The 24,749-nt window shown below is 43.6% G+C and overlaps 1 protein-coding gene across 2 annotated transcripts; it reads left to right on the top strand.

Moving 5' to 3' along the window:
- The first annotated feature begins 18,355 nt into the window (after positions 1 to 18,355).
- On the top strand, positions 18,356 to 23,407 carry LOC115173289 (secretory carrier-associated membrane protein 3). 2 transcript variants are annotated; one of them, XM_029731253.1, is made up of 9 exons: positions 18,356 to 18,996; positions 19,473 to 19,553; positions 19,872 to 19,997; positions 20,283 to 20,403; positions 20,637 to 20,765; positions 21,331 to 21,490; positions 21,612 to 21,713; positions 21,891 to 22,008; positions 22,778 to 23,407. In XM_029731253.1, the coding sequence occupies exons 1-9, from the start codon at positions 18,943 to 18,945 to the stop codon at positions 22,928 to 22,930; spliced, it is 1,044 nt and encodes a 347-aa protein (XP_029587113.1). In that variant the 5' UTR covers positions 18,356 to 18,942; the 3' UTR covers positions 22,931 to 23,407. The 2 variants fall into 2 exon arrangements, with proteins under 2 accessions (XP_029587113.1, XP_029587112.1); XM_029731252.1 differs by having other exon boundaries at positions 18,357 to 18,996; positions 20,280 to 20,403.
- The last annotated feature ends 1,342 nt before the right edge of the window (positions 23,408 to 24,749 follow it).

The following is a 24,749-nucleotide window of genomic DNA, read 5'->3' as shown; positions in this document are numbered from 1 at the left end:
CTATTTTCAGGTCTCTCCAGAGATGTTCGATCAGGTCAAAGTCCGGGCTCTGGCTGGGCCACTCAAGGACATTCAGAGACTTGTCCCGAAGCCACTCCTGCATTGTCTTGGCTGTGTGCTTAGGGTCGTTGTCCTGTTGGAACGTGAACCTTCGACCCAGTCTGAGGTCCTGAGCGCTCTGGAGCAAGTTTTCATCAAGGATCTCTCTGTACTTTGCTCCGGTCATCTTTGCCTCTATACTGACTAGTCTCCCAGTCCCTGCTGCTGAAAAACACCCCCACAGCATGATGCTGCCACCACCATGCTTCATCGTAGGGATGGTGACAGGTTTCCTCCAGACGTGACGTTTGGCATTCAGGCCAGAGTTCAATCTTGGTTTCATCAGACCTGGGTTGTTCCTCTTTTCAGTTCACTGCAGCTAGCGACTGGAACGAGCTGCAAAAAACACAAACTGGACAGTTCTATCTCCATCTCTTCATTGAAAGACTCAATCATGGACACTCTTACTGACTAACAGTTGTGGAGCTTCATATGATGTATTATTGTCTCTACCTTCTTGCATTTGTGCCCAATAATGTTTGTACCATGTTTTGTGCTGCTAGCATGTTGTGCTGCTGCCATGTTGTGTTGCTACCATACTGTGTTGTTTTATGTTGCTGCCATGCTATGTTGTTGTCTTATGTCCCTCTTTATGTAGTGTTGTGGTGTCTCTCTTGTCGCAATGTGTGTTTTGTCCTATATTTTTAGTCCCCGGTCCCCGCAGTTGGGGCCTTTTGCCTTTTGGTAGGCTGTCATTGTAAATAAGAATTTGTTCTTAACGGACTTGCCTAGTAATAACGTTTTTTAAAAAAGGAGGTCCTGGGCTGGCATAGGAGGTCATGGTCTGCAAAAGGAGGTCGTGGTCTGCAATTGTGAGGCCGGTTGGACGTACTGCCAAATTCTCTAAAACAATGTTGGATGCGGCTTATGGTAGCGAAATTAACATTAGATTCTCTGGCAACAGCTTTGGTGGACATTCCTGCAGTCAGCATGCTAATTGCACGCTCCCTCAAGTTGAGATATATGTGGAATTGTGTTGTGTGACAAAAATGCACATCTTAGATTGGCCGTTTGTATTTTTGTCCAGTATAATAGTACACTGCAGAGAGTAGGGCCTAGCTGCTGCTGCGCTCTCCCGTCTCTCTTGTTGAATGACAGCAAACACTTTATTGAAGAATCACATCCATAGTTCCTACCCCTACCTTTAACCAATCACCAACGAAGGGGCGTAGACTTCATATACTGAAATTCGACTTGCCTCAAGAAAAAAAATTGTGTGCGAACAGTCAAAAAAAAACCTGACATGCACCAAAACGAACAAAAATGTCACAATTTCATCATTATATATTTGCGAACTGTTTCAACTGGAAAGTACGCAACAGGCTTAACTCCACTTACCCTGAATGAAATGACTGAGCCAAGAGTTGAGGACCAATTAAATCAGATTCCCTCCCTCTCGCAAAGATTGGGTCATCATCCCCTTCATTTGAGGAAGACTACCGATTAAACATATAAATAAAATTTTAAAAATGGTGTTAAAAATAGTCATTTTAAAATGCCTATCACATTACACATTTAGTAATGACAGAATGCATTTGAAAGTTCACGCACAGTAAAACGTATGTATGACTTTATACAATTTTATCGGTAAGAGTGGGGGAAAAGAGTTGCTGTGTGCATTGATAAGCACATCAAAGACAGTATTAATAATAAAAGACAGCACTTCTAATAGCCTACTTCACACTGTAGCTTGCTAATTTCGTACAAATTTTTCTTTCATGTTGATCTTGCAAAAAATGTAAGTGTTTTCGGTTGAAGCCTATGGTGGCAACATTACAAACGTTGTTATGCACATGCACTGTATGAGCCTTAAAACCTGTACATTTCCACTGTCTGTTTCTCTCATGTAAGAAGAAGCCAGTGTATTTCCTCTTGTTTCTGAGCAACTTGGTCATGCAGCCAAAGACAAAGAGCTTCTGAGAGTGACCAAAGTTTTTCATCCACCCTGTTATTTTCATATCTTTGAAGGGCACAGCTGTGTGGGGATGTGAAGAGAACATAGGCTAGCCTCTACGGGATCGGTGTCCCCCCCACTGGACGGTTGAGCTAACGTGATAAGTCACACAAAAAAATCCCAGGACATAAACATATCTGATATGGGCAGAAAGCTTAAATTCTTGTTCATCTAACTGCACTGTCCAATTTACAGTAGCTATTACAGTGAAAGAATGCCATGCTATTGTTTGAGGAGAGTGCACAATTATGAACTTGAAAATGTATTAATAAACCAATTAGGCACATCAATCGAATGTATTTATAAAGCCCTTCTTACGTCAGCTGATGTCACAAAGTACTGTACAGAAACCCAGCCTAAAACCCCAAACAATGCAGGTGTAGAAGCACAGTGGCTAGGAAAAATTCCCTAGAAAGGCCAGAACCTAGAAACCTAGAGAGGAGTGGCCAGTCCTCTTCTGGCTGTGCCGGGTGGAGATTATCACAGAACATGGCCAAGACGTTCAAATGTTCATAGTCGACCAGCAGGGTCAGATAATAATAATCACAGTAGTTGTAGAGGGTGCAATAGGTCAGCACCTCAGGAGTAAATGTCAGTTTCATAGCATCTCTACCACACCTGCTGTCTCTAGAGAGTTTAAAACAGCAGGTCTGGGACAAGGTAGCATGTCCGGTGAACAGGCAATGGTTCCATAGCCGTAGGCAGAACAGTTGAAACTGGAGCAGCAGCACGACCAGGTGGACTGGAGACAGCGAGGAGTCATCAGGTCAGGTATGGTCCTAGGGCTCAGGTCCGCCGAAAGAGAGAGAGAGCATACTTAAATTCACACAGGACACCGGATAAGACAGGAGAAATACTCCAGATATAACAGACTGACCCTAGCCACCCGACACAAACTATTGCAGCATAAATGCTAGAGACTGAGACAGGAGGGGGTCGGAAGAGACACTGTGGCCCCGTCTGACGATACCCCTGGACAGGGCCAAACAAGCAGGATATTTTTTTATATATTTCACCTTTATTTAACCAGGTAGGCAAGTTCTCATTTACAATTGCGACCTGGCCAAGATAAAGCAAAGCAGTTCGACACATACAACAACACAGAGTTACACATGGAGTAAAACAAACATACAGTCAATAATACAGTAGAAAAATAAGTCTATATACAATGTGAGCAAATGAGGTGAGATAAGGAAGGTAAAGACAAAAAAGGCCATGGTGGCAAAGTAAATACAATATAGCAAGTAAAACACTGGAAAAATTACCCCACCCTCACAGCCCCCACACACATTTGGGCAGTCTTGAGACAACATTTTGAACAGACATGCAATGGTTCATTGAATCAGTCATAACCGTTGCACGTACACTGCTGCCATCTAGTGGCCAAAATCTAAATTGTGCCTATCCTGGAATATTACATTTTGGCCTTTCTCTTGCATTTCAAAGATGATGAAAACAAATATGGGAAAAAAAATGTTTTTTATTATCTTTTACCAGATCTAATGTGTTATATTCTCCTACATTAACTTCACATTTCCACAAACTTCAAAGTGTTTCCTTTCAAATGGTATCAAGAATATGCATATCCTTGCTTCAGGTCCTGAGCTACAGGCAGTTAGTTTGGGTATGTCATTTTAGGCGAAAACTGAAAACAGTGTCAGATCCATAAGAGGCTAGCTTGAGTAGCAGTGACAACTATCAGCAGAAAGGAGTAACAAAACTGGTGTTATCACTTGTTTGGACGCTATGTTCCCACCACCATCTCACACACGTGCTAAACTGCCATGTAGACAGAGGCTGTATTTTCCTATAAAGGCTGAGACTAACTTTTGTTTGTTGGGCTCTTAACTCTGCACTGTTGTTGAGTGGATTGTTAATCAGCCAAAGATTTGCAAATCGTATAATAAAAATGTGTTGTTGAAGAATCTGCAGTCTCTTCCTTTTGATTAGAATTTCCACGACAAGCTTGAGCTGGAATGTGAAGCTAACTGAAGCTGGCTAGCTTTTTAAAAGCCTGAGTAGATCTAGATTGCTTCGTATTATGTCACTCTTGCCTAGAGAAAGAGGTGAAGCGAAGGGATAACTGGGCCCAGAAACTGTTTTCTCCAGCAGGTGGCGTTTACTTTTATTTGCTCACCAAGTGAGGGTTTTTTGTATCGCGGTCAATGAGTGTGTCGAATTTGGTTAACAAAAAAAGGTATGGCCTATTAGCTACGTGTGGTTTATTTGATCGAATATAAGTTTTGTAATCTTTAGGTTGTTACGAGTGTGCTGATATAAGTAGGACACATGACACCGCGGAAACTTTGGGGACTGATCAAAATGTACATAATGGTTACATGCCGGAAAATGGGGGAGGGTCATGCTTTTTTATTTTCAGTCAAAGGAAGGGTTAGTATATATATATATTTTAATCTAGTCCAGGGGAGGGTCATGTAAATGATAACATTTATATATTTCTCAGTGTCTTAGAATTAGTTGTATATTAGGCTATACAGTTGAAGTCGGAAGTTTACATACACTTGGGTTGGAGTCATTAAAACTCGTTTTTCAACCACTCCACGTTTCTCATTAACAAACTATAGTTTTGGCAAGTCGGTTAGGACATCTACTTCGTGCATGACACAAGTAATTTTTCCAACAATTGTTTAGACAAATTATTTCACTTCTAATTCACTGTATCACAATTCCAGTGGGTCAGACGTTTCCATACACTAAGTTGACCGTGCCTTTAAACAGCTTGGAAAATTCCAGAAAATGATGTAATGGCTTTAGAAGCTTTAATAGACAAATTTACATCATTTGAGTCAATTGGAGGTGTACCTGTGGATGTATTTCAAGGCCTACCTTCAAACGCAGTGCATCTTTGCTTGACATCATGGGGAAATCAAAAGAAATCAGCCAAGACCTCAGAAAAGAATTGTAGACCTCCACAAGTCTGGTTCATCCTTGGGAGCAATTTCCAAACGCCTGAAGGTACCACTTTTATCTGTACAAACAATAGTACGCAAGTATAAACACCATGGGACCACGCAGCCGTCATACCACTCAGGAAGGGGACGCGGTCTGTCTCCTAGAGATGAGCGTACTTTGGTGCGAAAAGTGCGAATCAATCCCAGAACAACAGCAAAGGACCTTGTGAAGATGCTGGAGGAAACAGGTACAAAAGTATCTATATCCACAGTAAAACGAGTCCTATATCGACATAAAAGGCCGCTCGGCAAGGAAGGAGCCACTGTTCCAAAACGTCATAAAAAAGCCAGACTACAGTTTGCAACTGCACATGGGGCCAAAGATGGTACTTTTAAGAGAAATGTCCTCTGGTCTGATGAAACAAAAATATAACTGTTTGGCCATAATGACCATTGTTATGTTTGGAGGAAAAAGAAGGAGGCTTGCAAGCCGAAGAACACCATCCCAACCGTGAAGCACGAGGGTGGCAGCATCATGTTGTGGGGGTGCTTTGCTGCCGGAGGGATTGGTGCACTTCACAAAATAGATTGCATCATGGAGGAAGGAAAATTATGTGGATATATTGAAGCAACATCTCAAGACATCAGTCACGAAGTTAAAGCTTGGTCGCAAATGGGTCTTCCAAATGGACAATGACCTCACGCATACTTCCAAAGTTGTGACAAAATGGCTTAAGGTCAACAAAGTAAAGGTATTGGAGTGGCCATCACAAAGCCCTGACCTCACTCCAGCAGCTATCTTAGAAATATAACTTCGCTCTGTGCTTCTCCGAGCATGCACTTCATAGCTTATAGGCTATGGATCATTTGATTGAGACCACACTAAATAGCCTATAGGCGCAATTGATATTGGGCGCCCAGTGGAGAATCAGATGATGGGCTGCATTGGGAACAAATCGATATACCTTCCGTATAGTGAATACGGAGGGAACGGGGTAACAAGAGACAGACAGCAGTGGAACTAAGGACTCTAGAGATTTGGTCAGTTTCCTATGAAACGGGGGGACAGTTTGCAGGGCTCTATCCAAAGGGGCAGGTCCCGTGTTGACAGCCATACCCTCTGCCCAATGCGGTAGCTGGAGTCCGGCGGTGGTCCACTTGTTGACAACACCTGGAATTGGTCTTGAGAAGTGCTACCCAAGCTCTTCTCCGGGTACATCGACAGCGGCGGACGAACATCTGGGCCGAGGGTACGTTGACTTCCGGTTCTTGTTCTGGGAAGAGCAGAGGTTGATACCACATGGAACACTCAAAAGGGGAGAGTCCCATTGCTGAACAAGGAAGGGTGTTCCGGGTATACTCCACCCAGACCAGTTGTCAGCTCCAGGTAGAGGGGTTGGTTGAGACCAGGCATCTTAAGGTGGTCTCCAGGTCCTGGTTAGCTCGCTCCGACTGGCCGTTCTACTGGGGGTGGAATCCAGAGGATAGGCTGTCCGACGACCCCAATTAGGGTGCAGAACGCCTTCCAAAACTGAGATGAGAATTGAGGACCCCGGTCAGAAACCATATCCATCGGGAGTCCATGGATCCTGCTGCACCATGAGCTGGGCAGAGGGACGTTTGGGGAGAGGGATGAAATTAGCGGCCTTAGAGAACCGATCCACCACTGTCAGAATGACGGTGCAGCCATCAGACGGGGGAAGCCCAGTGACGAAGTCCAGAGAGATATGGGACCTGGGATGAGGAACCGGTAGTGGCTGAAGGCCAGAAGGAACATGGCGTGGAGTCTTGTTCTGGGCGCACACCGAGCATGCAGAGATGTCAGGAACCATTGTGGGCCGGCAGATACGTTGTCATAGGAATGCTAGGGTATGGTGGGACCCTGGATGACAGGTTAGTCTGGAGGAATGAGCCCATTCCAGGACCCGGGACCAGACTGAGTTAGGGACAAACAGCCTTTTAGCCAGGCCCCCTTCAGGTCCAGGCTGGGAGAGTTGTGCCTTGCGAACCAGGGTCTCAATACCCCAACCCACTGTGGCTACAAGGCATGAGGTAGGTAGAATGGTTTCGGAGACAGAGGGTTTTAGTACCATACCAGCAGGTGGCATCCAAGCCTTACACATAACAGTGGACACTACATCACTGCACTCCCTCTCTTGCTCTTGGTCCTCATCTTTGTAAGTCACCTTGATTTAGCACCTGTGTGGTTTATCAGTTTCTTTATGAAAATATTTAGCAAACTCCATGACAGTAGCTAAAGCATGGAGCTATTAGCAGCACACAAGTAGACTACAAATGCATGCTGGGGAGGGCATGCCCTGAGCTCCTAAAGTGAAACCAACAGGACTGAAATTGGAGCGGGCGAGAAGGCCGAATCTCGCTCCATGCTTCAGTGAAATTGGCCAAGCTCAGCTCCCCACTCTGCTCCAAAGTTCGCTCACATACTTTGGTCCAGGTGGTCTGTGCACTCACAAGCTTCTGGCCCGCAGCCATGTGTGCTAGTAAAATGACGGCGTTGCCATACCATGTTGCCATGTAATGCTTACAAGATGAAGAACAGTTTCTAATCCTGCATATCTAAGGCTCTAGTCTGTCCAAGAAGTGAGTAAACGGTAGATATGTTCTCTGCTATCCACTTAGTTTCATTATTATTTGGGGTATAGGGGAGAGTCACTTTTTTTTCAAGTGTTCAGGGAGGGTTTAGGTCAAATATACTTTGCTGAAGGGAGGGCCATCCATTTTCATTTTAGAGAGGTCTGATTTTGTCCATATAACCCTGATTATAAAGACCGTTCGCTCCCTTGAGAAAAAACACTTTATATCGGAGTTGTGCCTGTTAACACCCGTATCTGCCCTCCCATTGGCTAGAATGGTCCAACCTGATCTTGCCTCCTCCCGACTGCCTTCCATTTTTGATTACATTTATCTTCATTGTTACAGTCGCCACTTGAGTGTCTGGTCAATATAACGGATAATCTGTGACTCTGGTTACCAGATAATCCAATGACACCAGGTAAACAATGCCCCCCTCAGGCAGAAAGTGTTATATTAAGAAGTGGGACTCGTGTCCCTGGCTTGCTGCTACTCAAATATATCTTATTAGGTCAAAGATCAAATTCCCTGCAATAAACTTACAAAGACACTGAGTATACCAAACATTAGGAACACCTTACTAATATTAAGTTGCATGGACTCCACAAGGTGTCGAAAGCGTTCCATGGGGATGCTGTCCCATGTTGACTTCAAAGCTTCCCAAAGTTGTGTCTAATTGGCTGGATGTCCTTTGGGTGGTGTACCATTCTTGATACACACGGGAAACTGTTGAGGGTGAAAAACACAGCAGTGTTGCAGTTCATGACACAAACCGGTTCGCCTGTCACCTACTACCATACCCCGTTCAAAGGCATTTAAATATTTTGTCTTGCCCATTCACCCTCTGAATGGCACACAAACATAATCCATGTCTCAATTGTCTCAAGGCTTAAAAATAATTTATTTACCTGACTCCTCCCCTTCATCTACAATGACTAAAGTGGATTTAACAAGTGACATCGATAAGAGATCATAGCTTTCACCTGGTCAGTCTGTCATGGAAAGAGCAGGTGCTGTTAATGTTTTGTATGCTCAGTGTATATTAGCATAACTACACAGAACCACAGACCAGTGGAAAATGAGAGGCCCAACTCCCTAAATGTTTCCCATTGCTCAAGCAACATGCCTCCGCTCCACCATGGCTAAAAGGCTCTGCATGGTCGATCCAATATCTGCAGTGGCCATACAGCATTTACTGTGATGCGGCCTCCACAGAAGTCATACTTCTTGCGCTTCAGGGGCTGTCACACACATCCAATAAATTGGTCTACACCGCACCACTTGTAGTGATTCAGGGCTAATCGCTATAGCCATCCAGCTCGCTTGGACAAGCAACTGACCAAGCAACCTCTTCTGAGATGCTCAAGTCCATTACCCAATGCTTGACATAGGAGCTCAGCCAAGATGGAATGAAGTAAAAAGCCTGCACCGTGAGGAGCACGTGATGCCGCGGAGCTGAGCAGACGTTGACAAACCGAGCTCTTCAAAGGTATTCTATTACCTAAATAACAACGTTGAAACAATATGCCTCTTGCGAGCCTGCCGACATGCTGGCTACTCTCCTCCGGGAAATTCAGGATGGTAACAAAGGTCTTTCTATGAAAATTGACAAGAAATCGGCTGAACTCCATTCTTCCATTGACGACCTGAAATCCTCCTTGAATGATCTCCTTTTGAGAACGACTGAGGCCGAGTTGCGCATTAGCACAGTTGAAGATACCACCGCTCGACATGACCAGGTTCTGATACAACTGCAGAAGGACAACGCCTACCTCAAAAACAAAGTAGACCAGATGGAGAACCAGAGCAGACGTAGTAATATCCGTGTGGTGGGATTGAAAGAGGACAGCGAGGGCCGTGACCCGGTCCGTTTCTTCACTCAGTGGATCTCGGATGTCCTAGGCATAATCAACTTCACCAAGCCGCTGGAAATCGAACGCGCCCACAGAACATCAGCGCCGAAACCCCGGCCAGATGAGCACCCACGGGCCGTCCTGGTCAGGTTCCTCCGTTTCCAAGACAGAGAGAAGATACTGCAACTCGCAAGAGCCAAAGGGGACATCACCATCGATGGCAAGAGGGTCAGCCTTTTCCCGGATATGAGTGCCGATCTCGCCAGACGTCGCAAGCAGTTCAGACCTGCCGCCAAAGCACTGAAGGAGAAGAACATCACCGGCTACAAAGGCAAAGGCCGAAGCCATATCTTCAACACACCGGGAGAAGTGTTCACTTTTCTCAAAGAACTGAACCACGTCTGAAAACAGTCTCTCTGGGGGATAAGATCCAGTTTGTTTGTTTTCTCTTATCTGGACTGAACTGCTGATATCTTCTTGGAATTTGGATCCGTTTACCCCGCTATCCGGTCGCTATTATTGATTTGTACATTTTCAACTAACCGTTTTTTCCCAGGGGGGAGTTCTATTACATTTACAGGAGAGTATATTTTGGTTTAGTCAATATCCACTGGGCGAGGCAAATAAGTGGGTTTAGGCCCACTGCTTTCCCCCATTTATGTTTCTCCTCTCCAGTAAAGACTCAAGCAGCCCTTACTGTGGGCAGTAAATATTCAGCCATAAATGTCTATTCACAACGTTTGTTTTCAATTTAGAGAGCTCGCAGGTTTTAGTTTACGCCAGTAAGAGCAAGATGGAAAGCGAGCAGCAACGTATCTCTACAAGTGTATTCATGTTTGATTGTTGTGATTGTTGTTTTAGTCTGACAATCGGGGTGGGTGGGATTTTTTTCCCTTCTTTTTTTCCATGTTTATTGTTGTTTCCTTCCTAAAGAGACACACAGGTCACTTCTGCCTTCAAACCAAAGTTTAAACATTTCCTGACTATTTACATATGAGAGATTTCCATTCGGTTACATATTTGAAACCCAACCTATGCTTAATCCACTAAAATATGTCACATTCAACGTAAAAGGTCTTAACAGCCCGATTAAAAGGAAAAGAGTCTATACATACCTTAAGAAATTAAAGGCTAACATTGTGTTTCTACAAGAAACACATCTTACAGCCAGCGAACACAAGAAATTGAAGAGGGAATGGGTAGGACAAGTTTTTGCGTCCTCTTTTAACTCCAAAGCAAGAGGAACTGCAATTTAGATAAGTAGACACATCCCCTTCTGCGTCAACAACACCATCTCTGATCCCTCGGGCAGGTTTGTTCTGGTGCAGGGGCATATGTTTTCAGAGTCTTGGACCCTATTGAATATTTATGCTCCTAACTTCGATGACCATATGTTTATACAGAATGTCTTCCTTCAGGTCGCTCAGGCACCACCAGGATGGCTACTGGTTGGAGGAGATTTTAATTTTTGTTTAGATACAGTTCTTGATAGGTCCTCTGATAAACCCTCACTTCTTACCAAAGCCGGCAAGCTCACCATGTCATTCATGAAAATCTTAATTTACTAGACATCTGGAGACAGTTGCACCCACAGGATAGGGACTACTCTTTTTATTCACACCCACACAACACACACACACGCATAGATAACTTTTTACTATCGACCCAACAGTTTCATAGAGTGTTAGATATCGAGTATCTCCCCAGATTGCTTAGTGACCATTCTCCTCTGGTATTATCAATCTCCATTCCTACCAAGGTAAATGGAGCATATAGATGGAGACTAAATTCTACACTCCTAAAGCAACCTGAATTTTGTGCATTTATCAAAGCGCAGATCAATATTTTTACTTTGACAAACAAACCCTCCGCTCCTGACAGTTTCATTCTTTGGGACCCATTGAAAGCCTATCTGAGGGGACAGATCATTTCCTATACTAAAGGGCTGAAGAGAAAACACGGTGCGGAACTGAATGTCCTTGAATCTGAAATCTCCGAGCTGGAGAAAACCTACCAAAGAGGCCCGACTAAAGATCTATACAGGCTTTTGGTAAATAATATTGAAATATAATAATATAATATTCTGAACACATATCAGGCTGAGAGGGCCATCACTAAATCAAAACAGCGTTATTACGAGCTTGGAGAGAAAGCTCACAAAGTATTGGCATGGCAACTGAAAGCTTAAGAAAGAGGACAATTAATGCTATAGAAACTCTTACTAATGAGATATCTTTCGACCCTACTGAATTTAATAATACTTTTAAGAAATACTATGAAGACCTCTACACTTCCCAATCAAGCGATGATCTATCAGAGATCAACTCCTTTCTCTCCTCTCTCAACCTCCCATGCCTGTCAGAGGAAGACAGAGAGCGCCTGAGTGAACACTTCTCAGCTCCTGAGTTGTTGGAAGCCATTAAATCCTTACCTTCTAATAAATCTCCTGGGGAGGATGGCTTCCCTCCAGAGTTCTATAAAGAATTTAGGGAGCTGTTGGTCCCCTACCTTATGGAGGTACTTAAAAAAGCCGGGGAAGACAACTGCTTTCCAGAGTCTTTCTCTCAAGCAGTGATTACTGTAATCTACAAGAAAGGGAAAAACCCGCTAAGGTGCGCCTCCTATAGACCAATCTCTCTCCTTAACACAGATTGTAAACTGGTCACCAAGATTTACATTTTACATACATTTAAGTCATTTAGCAGACGCTCTTATCCAGAGCGACTTACAAATTGGTGCATTCACCTTATGATATCCAGTGGAACAACCACTTTACAATAGTGCATCTAAATCTTTTAAGGGGGGGGGGGTTAGAAGGATTACTTTATCCTATCCCAGGTATTCCTTAAAGAGGTGGGGTTTCAGGTGTCTCCGGAAGGTGGTGATTGACTCCGCTGTCCTGGCGTCGTGAGGGAGCTTGTTCCACCATTGGGGTGCCAGAGCAGCGAACAGTTTTGACTGGGCTGAGCGGGAACTGTGCTTCCTCAGAGGTAGGGAGGCGAGCAGGCCAGAGGTGGATGAACGCAGTGCCCTTGTTTGGGTGTAGGGCCTGATCAGAGCCTGAAGGTACGGAGGTGCCGTTCCCCTCACAGCTCCGTAGGCAAGCACCATGGTCTTGTAGCGGATGCGAGCTTCAACTGGAAGCCAGTGGAGAGAGCGGAGGAGCGGGGTGACGTGAGAGAACTTGGGAAGGTTGAACACCAGATGGGCTGCGGCGTTCTGGATGAGTTGTAGGGGTTTAATGGCACAGGCAGGGAGCCCAGCCAACAGCGAGTTGCAGTAATCCAGACGGGAGATGACAAGTGCCTGGATTAGGACCTGCGCCGCTTCCTGTGTGAGGCAGGGTCGTACTCTGCGAATGTTGTAGAGCATGAACCTACAGGATCGGGTCACCGCCTTGATGTTAGTGGAGAACGACAGGGTGTTGTCCAGGATCACGCCAAGGTTCTTAGCACTCTGGGAGGAGGACACAAGGGAGTTGTCAACCGTGATGGCGAGATCATGGAACGGGCAGTCCTTCCCCGAGAGGAAGAGCAGCTCCGTCTTGCCGAGGTTCAGCTTGAGGTGGTGATCCGTCATCCACACTGATATGTCTGCCAGACATGCAGAGATGCGATTCGCCACCTGGTTATCAGAAGGGGGAAAGGAGAAGATTAATTGTGTGTTGTCTGCATAGCAATGATAGGAGAGACCATGTGAGGATATGACAGAGCCAAGTGACTTGGTGTATAGCGAGAATAGGAGAGGGCCTAGAACAGAGCCCTGGGGGACACCAGTGGTGAGAGCACGTGGTGCGGAGACAGATTCTCGCCACGCCACCTGGTAGGAGCGACCTGTCAGGTAGGACGCAATCCAAGCGTGGGCCGCGCCGGAGATGCCCAACTCGGAGAGGGTGGAGAGGAGGATCTGATGGTTCACAGTATCAAAGGCAGCAGATAGGTCTAGAAGGATGAGAGCAGAGGAGAGAGAGTTAGCTTTAGCAGTGCGGAGAGCCTCCGTGACACAGAGAAGAGCAGTCTCAGTTGAATGCCCAGTCTTGAAGCCTGACTGATTAGGATCAAGAAGGTCATTCTGAGAGAGATAGCAGGAGAGCTGGCCAAGGACGGCACGTTCAAGAGTTTTGGAGAGAAAAGAAAGAAGGGATACTGGTCTGTAGTTGTTGACATCAGAGGGATCGAGTGTAGATTTTTTCAGAAGGGGTGCAACTCTCGCTCTCTTGAAGACTGAAGGGACGTAGCCAGCGGTCAAGATGCTATCTAAGAGACTGGAGTCATGTCTTCCCCTGTTGGTCAACCCAGATCAGACTGGCTTCATAATTAATAGATTGTCCTCCAATAATCTCAGAAGGTTCTTTGATATAATTCACCATGCTAACAAAAACAAAATACCTAGTGTCGCAGTCTCCCTCGACGCTGAAAAGGCCTTTGATAGGGTTGAATGGCCATACCTTTTTCGCATCTTGGAAAAGTTTGGTTTAGGTACCGTGTTTGTAAATTTGATAAAATCACTCCACAAATCTCCTAAAGCTAGGATTGCTACCAATGGGATTACTTCCTCCTCTTTCCCTCTCTATAGGGGGAACAGACAAGGTTGCCCAATTAGCCCCCACCTCTTTGCCCTCGCCATCGAACCGTTGGCTGAGGCTATTAGAATGTGTCCTGACATACATGGCTTGAGGTGGGCCCCCAGACCCATAAGTTATCACTCTTTGCGGACGACCTTATCTTATTTCTAACAAACCCAGAACATTCCCTCTCTCACTTATCCCTGTGCCCGCAGCATTCTTTTCCTCTCTCGACAAGCTGACCAGACGGTTTATCTGGCATGGCAAAACCCCGAGGGTTAGCCTGGACAAACTGACCCTTGATTACGGTCAAGGGGGCTTAAACCTCCCCAATTTTAGAATGTACTACTGGGCTGCACAGTCTAGGTTTCTGGCTCAGAGGTTTGACAATGGTCCCTCTCCCTCATAGTTGAACATTGAAACGCCTGAGGTAAATGATGACACAGAGGCAGAATTGTTTTACAAATGGGACAGAAAATCTTTAAAAACCATCACAGACAACCCTTTAATCATACATTCTGTCCTGGCATGGTGCAAACTGCATGAGCTGTTCAGACGAGAGGGATTTATTTCCCCTAAAACCCCTTTATGGAACAACAGACTGATCCCTATGTTTTTCCAGAATAGTAACTTTAGACCATGGTCTGATAAGGGGATCACTCTTCTGGAACACTGTTATGAGGAGGGAGTTCTTATGTCTTTTGATCAGCTGAAACAGAAATACCACTTGTCTAACAGGTACTTCTTTAGCTACCTACAACTACGAAACTTTATTAGGGTGACTCTCAAGGGACAATGGAACCTACCTAAGATGTCACCTATTGAACAACTCTGCCATGCAGACCAACCACTATTCAAGACCATTTCCCGTGTCTTATGTCAGGATTAACGCTGCCTGAGCTAGATAAACCCCGACTTAGATGGGAAAAAGATCTGGGTATTGATCTTGATGAGGGTCTATGGAGTGACCTATGCAGGGATGGTGTTACATCCACATTGAACTCCAGATACAGACTGATCCAGTTTAATTTCCTCCATCAGCTCTATATCACCCCATCTAGACTGCACAAGTTCAACCCTGATATCTCCTCCCTATGTTTTAGATGTGGCTCAGATGAAGGAACATTCCTCCATTCCACTTGGCAGTGTTCAAAGCTACACGGAAGGGGGTATGCGATACAATATCCTCAATTCATGGGGTTGCATTCCCTTTAGACCCGGAGGTCTGTCTACTGGGTAACTTTACTAACATCAATCTTAGGCAAAGCCATACTATAAAGCTAACAGAAATATTGCTAGCGATTGCCAAGAAATGTATTGCCTTGAAATGGAAATCGGATTCCTCCCTGCCAGTTGCAATGTGGCTATCGGAAGTTAATAGTTGTATCCCACTGGAGAAAATCACTTACTGCTTGAGGAATAAGTTAAAGACATTTTACAGAATTTGGCAACCTTTTATTGACTATATGGAGAATCTCCCCCCACATCACATTGGTTGAATCTCTAGATAATCCTTATATAATGTTTCACACGTAATGTATAATATGTAGCTTACGGCAGATGACCATATGATATAATGTCTCATTATTATTATTTTTATTATGACTTTTATGTATCATGTATGGTTGTATAAATATATATATATTTTTTTTTTTTTATGCTCGTCTGTTACCGTCACTTTGTCCTATTGTTGTCTAATTTCACTTTTATTTTGAATGTGCTTAATTGGAAAATGCAAAAATAGAATATTCAAAAAAATAATAAAAAGCCTGCACCATTTTCCCACCTGCATCTCCATCACGAATCTCCCCATTGCTCCCCAGCAAAATTAGCCTGCATTTAAAATATTGTTTATATGTGTATTTCACACTATGTTGAGGTAAAAGTCAGAATATAATGCTTGTATGGACGTCAACCCCAATATGTGTTCATGTCATCAATCAAATGCATTAGTTACAGTTAAAAACTACTTTGACTACCACCACCGGTTTCTGTATGCTATCTATTTTTTTATATATATTTTTTTTTATTTCACCTTTATTTAACCAGGTAGGCTAGTTGAGAACAAGTTCTCATTTACAACTGCGACCTGGCCAAGATAAAGCAAAGCAGTGCAACACAAACAAGAATACAGAGTTACACATGGAATAAACAAACATACAGTTAATAATAAAATAGAAAAAGTCTATATACAGTGTGTGCAAATGAGGTAGGATAAAGGAGGTAAGGCAATAAATTGGCCATAGTGGCGAAATAATTACAATATAGCAGTTAAACACTGGAGTGATAGATGTGCAGAAGATGAGTGTGCAAGTAGAGATACTGGGGTGCAAAGGAGCAAAATTAATACAATAAATAACAGTATGGAGATGAGGTAGTTGGATGGGCTATAGATATGAGTCTCCAGCTTCAGTGATTTTTGCTATGCTATGCTACAATCTTATACGAACATGAGCTAGTATTTAGCAGTATCTTTTTCTAAACCTGAAAAGGGACAACTTCTAAATGTTATGCAGCGAAAACAGCGAAATATATCCAAATCGGATTTTAGTAACCACATTGTGGGCCTGTTACAATACATCAGCAATGACATATTGAATAAATATCCACTTTGTTAGATCAGATTTGTTGAATGTGCACCAATCCAGTGTCCTTCTATCCCCCACGTTCTGCATTCCATTGACTTCTTTACCACATCTATCCCCATTACCTCCCTGATCTCTTTCCAGGAGTTCAAACTCATTTTCATGTCTTCGAAATCCCTACACGAGGTATAATAAAGATGTTTATATTTGTGCTTATACTTGTTCTGATAGCCGCAGTGGAGCAGGAGGAAAGCTTCAAGTTCCTCGGTGTACACATCACTGACGATCTGAAATGGTCCACCCACACAGACAGTGTGGTGAATAAGGCGCAACAGCGCCTCTTCAACCTCAGGAGGATGAAGAAATGTTGCTTGGCACCTAAAACCCTCACAAACTTTTTCAGATGCACAATTGAGAGCATCCTGTTGGGCTGTATCACCACCTGGTACAGAAACTGCACCGCCCACAACCGCAGGGCTCTCCAGAGGTTGGTGCGGTCTGCCCAATGCATCACCAGGGGCAAACTACCTGCCCTCCAGGACCCCTACAGCATCCGATGTCACAGGAAGGCCAAAAAGATCATCAAGGACAACAACCACCCGAGCCACTGCCTGTTTGCCCCGCTGTCATCCAGAAGGCAAGGTCAGTACAGGTGCATCAAAGCTGGGACCGAGAGACTGAAAAACAGCTTCTATCTGAAGGCCATCAGACAGTTAAATAGCCATCACTAGGCGGCTTCCACCTGTTTATGTAACCCTGCACCTTAGAGGCTGCTGCCCCATATACATAGACTTGAAATCACTAGTCTCTTTAATAATGTTTACATATTTTTGCTTTACTCACACTTGGGAGGCGCAAGGCGATGCTTTGCGTAGCTCGATTTGGCCTCTACAAGCCTCCAGAGGATCCACAATAGCGTCAAACCCTCCATATGGAGCCTCCAGATCGCATAAATTGGCTTTAAATTCGTTTTTACAAAGCGTCTTTGCAATCTGCACTTATAACATCTTGTTCTCGGGTTGCAAGTAATATCATCACACCGGCACCCAACATGAGTACAGGCACCTATTTCGCCTTTTCATTTTAATCAAGCACTGATTTCAACTATAGGATTAGGGTTAGTCATTTTATCCTACTTCTCTTTCTTTGACCCAAGGTGCAGGAGCCTGGCTCCGGGTAACTCCAGCTCAATTCTGAGTGAACCCACAGTGGTTTTCTTTTGCCCCAGGGCTAAGGCAAATCATCAAAATCAAATCAAACCAAATGTATTAATAAAGCCCTTCTTACATCAGCTGATATCTCAAAGTGCTGTACAGAAACCCAGCCTAAAACCCCAAACAGCAAGCAATGCAGGTGTAGAAGCACGGTGGCCAGGAAAAACTCCCTAGAAAGAACTGCAGGAACTGGCCTATTAATTCAAGGAGCGACAGTGACACCCTGTGGTGGATATTTTCTTAATTTCTCCTGGATGAAAATCTACCTCTTATCTTTTTTCACCTCTGCCATATTTTCCCCTTTCCACTATCATGATTCAAACTATATAATAAATAGAGTAGTTGCGTGGAATACAGAGGGGAGGAAAGGATGGCTGAGGGCAGTAGCAGAGAAGCGCACGTACCTGTTCATTGCTACGCTACCCCCATGTGTGGCTACCACATTGGGCATAATTAAAGGCGGGGGAAATCAACGGTTTCGTGATTATTAAGTGGCATGGATATCATGAAATGAATTGGTAAATAAAAAAATATTGCCGTTTCCTGCAGTAGTCGAGGGGTTTTGCCCAACTACGCACGTGCTTCTTTTGTAGCTGCAGTCACGTGACATTACTTCCTGGATCACATTTGTTTGTGCAGCGGCCAAAAACATGTTTATTGTTATTGCAGGCATTAACAAACGGAATCTTCCAGCAAAATATGACAGAATGAGAAACGGCGTTAAATAGAATATAAGGATATAGCTAGACAAGTCAATTAAATCAATAGATATACATTTTCGGCAATATCTTGACAGATTGCGGCAACGTCTTCGGTCGATAACAGATAAATATCTTGGCTACCGTTATCTATGTTGTTATTAGCTTGCTAGCTGGTTACATGTGTGTTATATTTGGCGATAAATCTATAACTGAAATATATAAACAACTGGATAGCTAGACAATGACAACCCCAATACAGACATAACATCTAACAGTTAAAAAAAAAAAAAATTGCCAGGAAGCTGCTGTAGCTTGCTACTAGTAGCGAACCAAGTCAGCAGAATATAGCTAACGTTAGCTAGACAGCCTCCAAAATAACGGGAAACAGGTTGTTGGCAAACTGTTGTCAGTAGAAAGGTTTTCTATTTGAACTAAGCAGGACATACAGAATTGCTGTAAAAAAAAAAAATGTCAAAATACACAAGTTTTCCGGAACCAGGCGACGACCACAACCCTTTCCAGGTGATATGATATGGGATCGTCAAATACTTTACTTAGCTACTGTTATTGTATTCATTTTTTAGCTAACGTTACAATGTTGGTGAAAACAGTGCATGATGTTTCGCCTGTTGCACTGTAAAGTCATGGCAGACGTGCTGTTACTCATTACATGTGATGTCGCTGCTTTCTCCATGCTCTAACCCAGGCTATTCTAATGATATATGTCGTAGCTGAAAATGTTTTTGTGTACGAAGGGCTCATTGAATGAAATAGAACATATTGATACTTACGTGGTGAGGATGTGTCCCAAATGGGCCCCTATTCCCTACGTAGAGCACTATTTTGATTTTACTGTTCAATGTAGTGTACCATATAGGGCCATTTAGGACGTCACCTATATAATTAGAAATGACAATGAAATATTAATATAGTAATAGGATATCTGACATTTATTTTATGATGTTCTGTTAGTGATGTTTATCTTGTCTGTATGTCAGGACCCTGCAGTGACTCAACACAGCAGCAACACTGAGTATGCCACACTGGATCTTTACAACCCATTTGACAATAAAAATGGGGTAAGAGATGTGTAGTTTGTGTCAGAATATGAATGCTTTGGAGATTCAGTATGTGCAGTAATAGTAATGCAGTATGGTAATAATGCATACAGGAATATATTGGCAAGCTGTATGGCATCTTTCCTCATGGAGGTGCTTTGGCAGAGTAGCAGGAATGCCACTATGTTCCAAACAATTGGACATGGTAACATGCCACGATGCTCCACTCCCATACAGAGTTGTTTGGACATATGCTCTATAGCCACTCTTTGCTTGTGGTCATTATAAACGCTATTGGTAATTATATAGGTTGATTTCTTGTCGTAATCCACTCTCTAGCCCCCACCACCAGCCTATGCAGCAACTGCACCATCCGCCCCCCAACCTGTTGTTCCTGCAACAACCCCACCCAGCAGGACTACACCCACAGAGCCCCGCAACTATGGCACCTCCTTCACCCCCCAGGTACTTGTTCCATATGTATTAGACAATTATCAGGAGTCACCTGTGCAGGTTGTAGAAATAACTTCATAGAACTAGAAATAATACTCATAGACAAGCAACTCATATTTCTGTATGATAATGACATTTCCTGATGTTTATTTACTAGCTTGACATGGAGCACCTGCACTTATCAGACTAATTTCTACGAAATCAAGTTCAACTTCTGTATTTCTACTAAGGTACATGGAGCTATATTCAGCTCTGCATTAAAGCCTGACGTTTTCCTTCTCTCTCTCTCTTTAGCAGACCGCGGTCAACGCCACCACAGCAGAGCTCCTGAGGAAGCAGGAAGAGCTTGAGAAGAAAGCCCGCGAGCTGGAGAGGAGGGAGAGGGAGCTGGACTCACACGCCCTCGGCCCTGGAGCCAGTAAGAGAGGGAGTTTGTGGTTGTGATGATGATAGAGATTGGTTTGAGAGAAAAAAAAGTGTATCCATGAGTCTGATATGAAATGATCGAGGGGTGGGGGGAGGGTGTTAATAAAGGAAGGATTGGATTACCGTATACTGGTTCCTAACTGCACATGTAACATTAGGAAACAAAGATTGCTCCCATTGCTGAATCATTTGAAGTAACACTCTCTTCCCCCATCTCTCTGTCAGCTCGTCAGAATAACTGGCCTCCCCTGCCCTCTTTCTGCCCTGTGGGACCCTGCTTCTACCAAGACATCAACATGGAGATCAGCCAGAGCTTCCAACGCACTGTCTCCATCATGTATTACTACTGGATGTGTAAGTTTCCCTGTCTGTGCCTGTCTGTCTGTCTGGTGAAGTCATCTGTAACACTTCCATGAAAGAATGATGATTAGAATAATGCTTAGATTAAATGTTTTCTGAAAATGTTAAGCACTTTAAGAATGTTACCTAATACTTAATGACACTGTTAAAATGTAGAGATTTCTCAAATTAATTTTCAACAATTTGGAAGCGATACATTAATCACAAGGTGTACCTGTGTGCGTTCAGTGTACCAATGGAACTATCTCTTTATCCCTTTCCCTTACAATGCAACTTTAAAGTGCTCTAGTATCCAAACTACAGTTCTGACCTCCCTACCTTTCTCTTCTTTTTTGCCTACATACCTATGCATCCCTCCATCTCTGGTCTGCATCTCTGTCACCTACCTTGTCTCATTTCTCTTTAACCCCTTTTCTCATCCTTTCCCCCTTCATCTACTCTTCACTTCCTTTCTCCCCATCACTTTTCATGCTCTCATTCACTCCCCTCTCTCACTCCCTTGCTCTCCCTCCTCATCCTTCACTCTTCCTTTTCTCTTCTTTCTCTCCCCCTCTCCTAGTCACAGCCTGCACACTGGCGTTTAACTTAATTTCCTGCCTGAGTCTGTTCTGTGTGGATCCTTCTGGTGGTGTTGGGCTGGGCCTGGCCATCCTCTGGGTCCTCCTTTTCACCCCCTGCTCCTTTGTCTGTTGGTACAGGCCTGTGTACAAAGCCTTCAGGTGCGTACTATTGCACATTTCCAATTTAGGGGCTTGTCATTACAAAATGGACATGATATATTTAGGTTCCCTCTTTATATCAGGTTACAGTGAACCTATGAATGCATTTTTTTTCTTTCAGGAGTGACAGCTCCTTCAACTTCTTCGCCTTCTTCTTCATTTTTTTCGTCCAAGTGATCTTCTACGTCATCATGACCATTGGCATTCCTGGTTGGGGTTTCAGGTATGTTCCACAAACAAGCCAACCATGTTACAATTACTATATCTTTACCTTTACTGTATTACATCTCCTATAGAGTACATTCCTCATACACCTATCCTTCACACTCCCCTTGTCTCTATTTGTCTTCTTTCTTTGTGACTGTCTCTCTCCTTCCCTCCCTGTCTCTGTTCCACTCAGTGGCTGGATTGTGAGTCTGGCTGCTCTGAAGACTAGCGTGCCTGTTGGTGTGATCATGATGCTCAATGCCATCCTATTCACTGCCCAGGCTGCCATGGGGGTCGTCTTGCTCAAGAGGGTAAACCTGAAATGAAGGCGAGGGATGGGAATTTAGCCGGTTTTAACCAGGCTAAAGGGTATTGTATGCTAGGGCAAATCAGGACAGTGTGGAGTAATTACAGTAGGTACACAATGGCTTGGAATTAGGTACAACATGGGGGAGGAAAGAATAGGATGAGGGTAAAAAGGCTACAACATATACACCTAGCTTCTCACATCTTTTTCATCTTGACCCAGTATGTCAATAAACATTTATAATCGTCCACAGAAATTAGAGTAATTGTTTCGGATTTTCAGAGTATTATTTACAGTATTGTTTTCAGATTGATGGCGAGTATGGTGTTGAGATATGGGAAATTCCACGGCAACAGTTATACTGAGACTAAGATTCATCACTCTAAAAAGCAATGTCAAACAAAAACCAATGATTGCAAAGTTAAACAAACCATGGAACTCTATGCACTAGGACTACTTTTAACAATTTCCACTGAATAAAACACAGTGCAGATGCAAAGTTTGGCAACAATATAACAGTTTGTGCTGTTTGTGCCGTCATTCTGTTACCAAACTTTACATCTGCACTGTTCTTGTGTAAATGTGTTTTTGTCAAATGTTTAGTGGAAATTATAAGTAGTCCTTGTTCATAGTATGGTTTGTTTAACTTTGCAATCATTGTCTTTTGTTTGACATACATTTTAAAGTGAAAAACTGAGTCTCAGTGTCACTCTGTTACTGTGGAATTGCCCATATGTATCATGTATCAAAGCCTGTCTTCCTCTCCCCTCCAGGTCCACTCTCTGTACAGGCAGACCGGTGCCAGCTTCGTGAAGGCTCAGGCTGAGTTTGCCACTGGAGTGATGTCCAATCAGGCTGTACGCCAGGCAGCTGCCAACGCCACTGCTTCTGCAGCTCAGGGGGCCTTTACTGGTGCGGCTCGATAGAGAGAGGGAAGGCAAGCAAGTAGGGCAAGGGAGCTGGTAGAGAGCGAGAGAGGGATAGGTACAGTATGAATGAGGGTGTATAGTACAAAAGGAGTAGGCAAGACTCAGGTGTTTTGATAAATTGTTACATCAAAGTAGGTGAAAGGGGTGGGACTTGAGTTTGTGATGGATGCACAGAAGTGATGCTCCATATTTAACACTTAATTAATAGCCGAGCGGTTCAGTTATCTGTGGCCAATGCTATTATGGTTGCTAAAGTGAGCTGTAAAAAGTAAATTGTCTTGATATCCCAAATGAGAATGCCTACCTATTTACACACACTGTCTTTGCCAAAATCACAACTGTAAATGAGAAAAACACATTGTTTTGGGTTGTAATATTATTGCTATTATTATGTTATGTTGATGCTGTATTTGGTTGTCATGGTCGCCATTGTTCTTTCTTGGTTTTAATAAAAATCAGTTGATATGCTCAATATTTTCTACTTCCCTTTGGTCACTTCACCAATACAGTATCATTAGTCATGTCAGTAGCCTAACCTAAAATAGTGTATGTGTAGGCCTATTACGTCTAAGACTAATATGGGCAGAGCATGTTATTCAGTGTTGTATATAATGTAGAGTTTCTGAAAACCTCTTCAATGGACTGATAAAGATGTACTTTAGTCTTCCCTACAGACTCCTGGGAAACTACATCAATGATGCATTTCTTGCAATCCTTTTAGTCATCACTTCTGTTATTTCTGTAACTTGTGTTTAATATACTGAACAAAAATATAAACGCAACATGTAAAGTGTTGGTCCCATGTTTCTTGAGCTGAAATAAAAGATCCCAGATATGTTCCATTCGCACAAAAAGCTTATTTCTGTAAAATGTTGTGCACATTTGTTTACATCCCTGTTAGTGAGCGTTTCTCCTTTTCCAAGATAATCCATCCACCTGACAGGTGTGGCATTTTTATTTTTTTTATTTTACATTTATTTAACCAGGTAGGCAAGTTGAGAACAAGTTCTCATTTACAATTGCGACCTGGCCAAGATAAAGCAAAGCAGTCAATTCTAGATTTAACTTTGGATTGGAGATGTTTGATGTGAGTCTGGAAGGAGAGCTTACAGTCTAACCAGACATCTAGGTATTTGTAGTTGTCCACATATTCTAAATAAGAACCGTCCAGAGTAGCGATGCTGGACGGGCGGGCAGGTATGGGCAGCGGTCGGTTGAAGAGCATGCATTTAGTTTTACTTGTATTTAAGAGCAGTTTGAGGCCACGGAAGGAGAGTTGTATGGCATTGAAGCTCGCCTGGAGGGTTGTTAACACAGTGTCCAAAGAAGGGCCAGAAGTATACAGAATAGTGTCGTCTGCGTAGAGGTGGATCAGAGACTCACCAGCAGCAAGATCCTTACATAGGTGCTCCTTGTGCTGGGGAAAGAAGGCCACTCTAAAATGTGCAGTTTTGTCACATAACACATTTTAGTCATTTAGCAGACACTCTTATCCAGAGCGACTTAAAGTAGTGAGTGCATACATTTTTTCCCGTACTGGTCCCCCGTGGGAATTGAACCCACAACCCTGGCGTTGTAAACACCATGCTCTACCAACTGAGCCACACAGGAACACAATGCCACAGATGTCTCAAGTTTTGAAGGAGTGTGCAATTGGCATGCTGACTGCAGGAATGTCCACCAGAGTTGTTGCCACAAAATGTAATGTTAATTTCTCTACCATAAACCACCTCCAATGTCATTTTAGAGATTTTGGCAGTACGTCCAACCTGGCCTCACAACAGCAGACCACGTGTAACCAGCCCCAGACCACGTG

Source organism: Salmo trutta, chromosome 34 (genome assembly GCF_901001165.1).
Source record: "Salmo trutta chromosome 34, fSalTru1.1, whole genome shotgun sequence".
In the NCBI taxonomy this organism is placed as follows: domain Eukaryota; kingdom Metazoa; phylum Chordata; class Actinopteri; order Salmoniformes; family Salmonidae; genus Salmo; species Salmo trutta.
Note: the sequence above shows the minus strand (reverse complement) of the source record. Positions and strands in the feature narration are given on the sequence as shown.

Bases quoted from the DNA above. Each gene is read 5' to 3' on its own strand.
- LOC115173289 (XM_029731252.1), top strand. From the start codon at position 18,943: ATGTCAAAATACACAAGTTTTCCGGAACCAGGCGACGACCACAACCCT. The intron at 19,554-19,871 runs GTAAGAGATGTG...TCCACTCTCTAG, and splicing joins CATTTGACAATAAAAATGGG to CCCCCACCACCAGCCTATGC. The intron at 21,491-21,611 runs GTGCGTACTATT...TTTTTCTTTCAG, and splicing joins CCTGTGTACAAAGCCTTCAG to GAGTGACAGCTCCTTCAACT.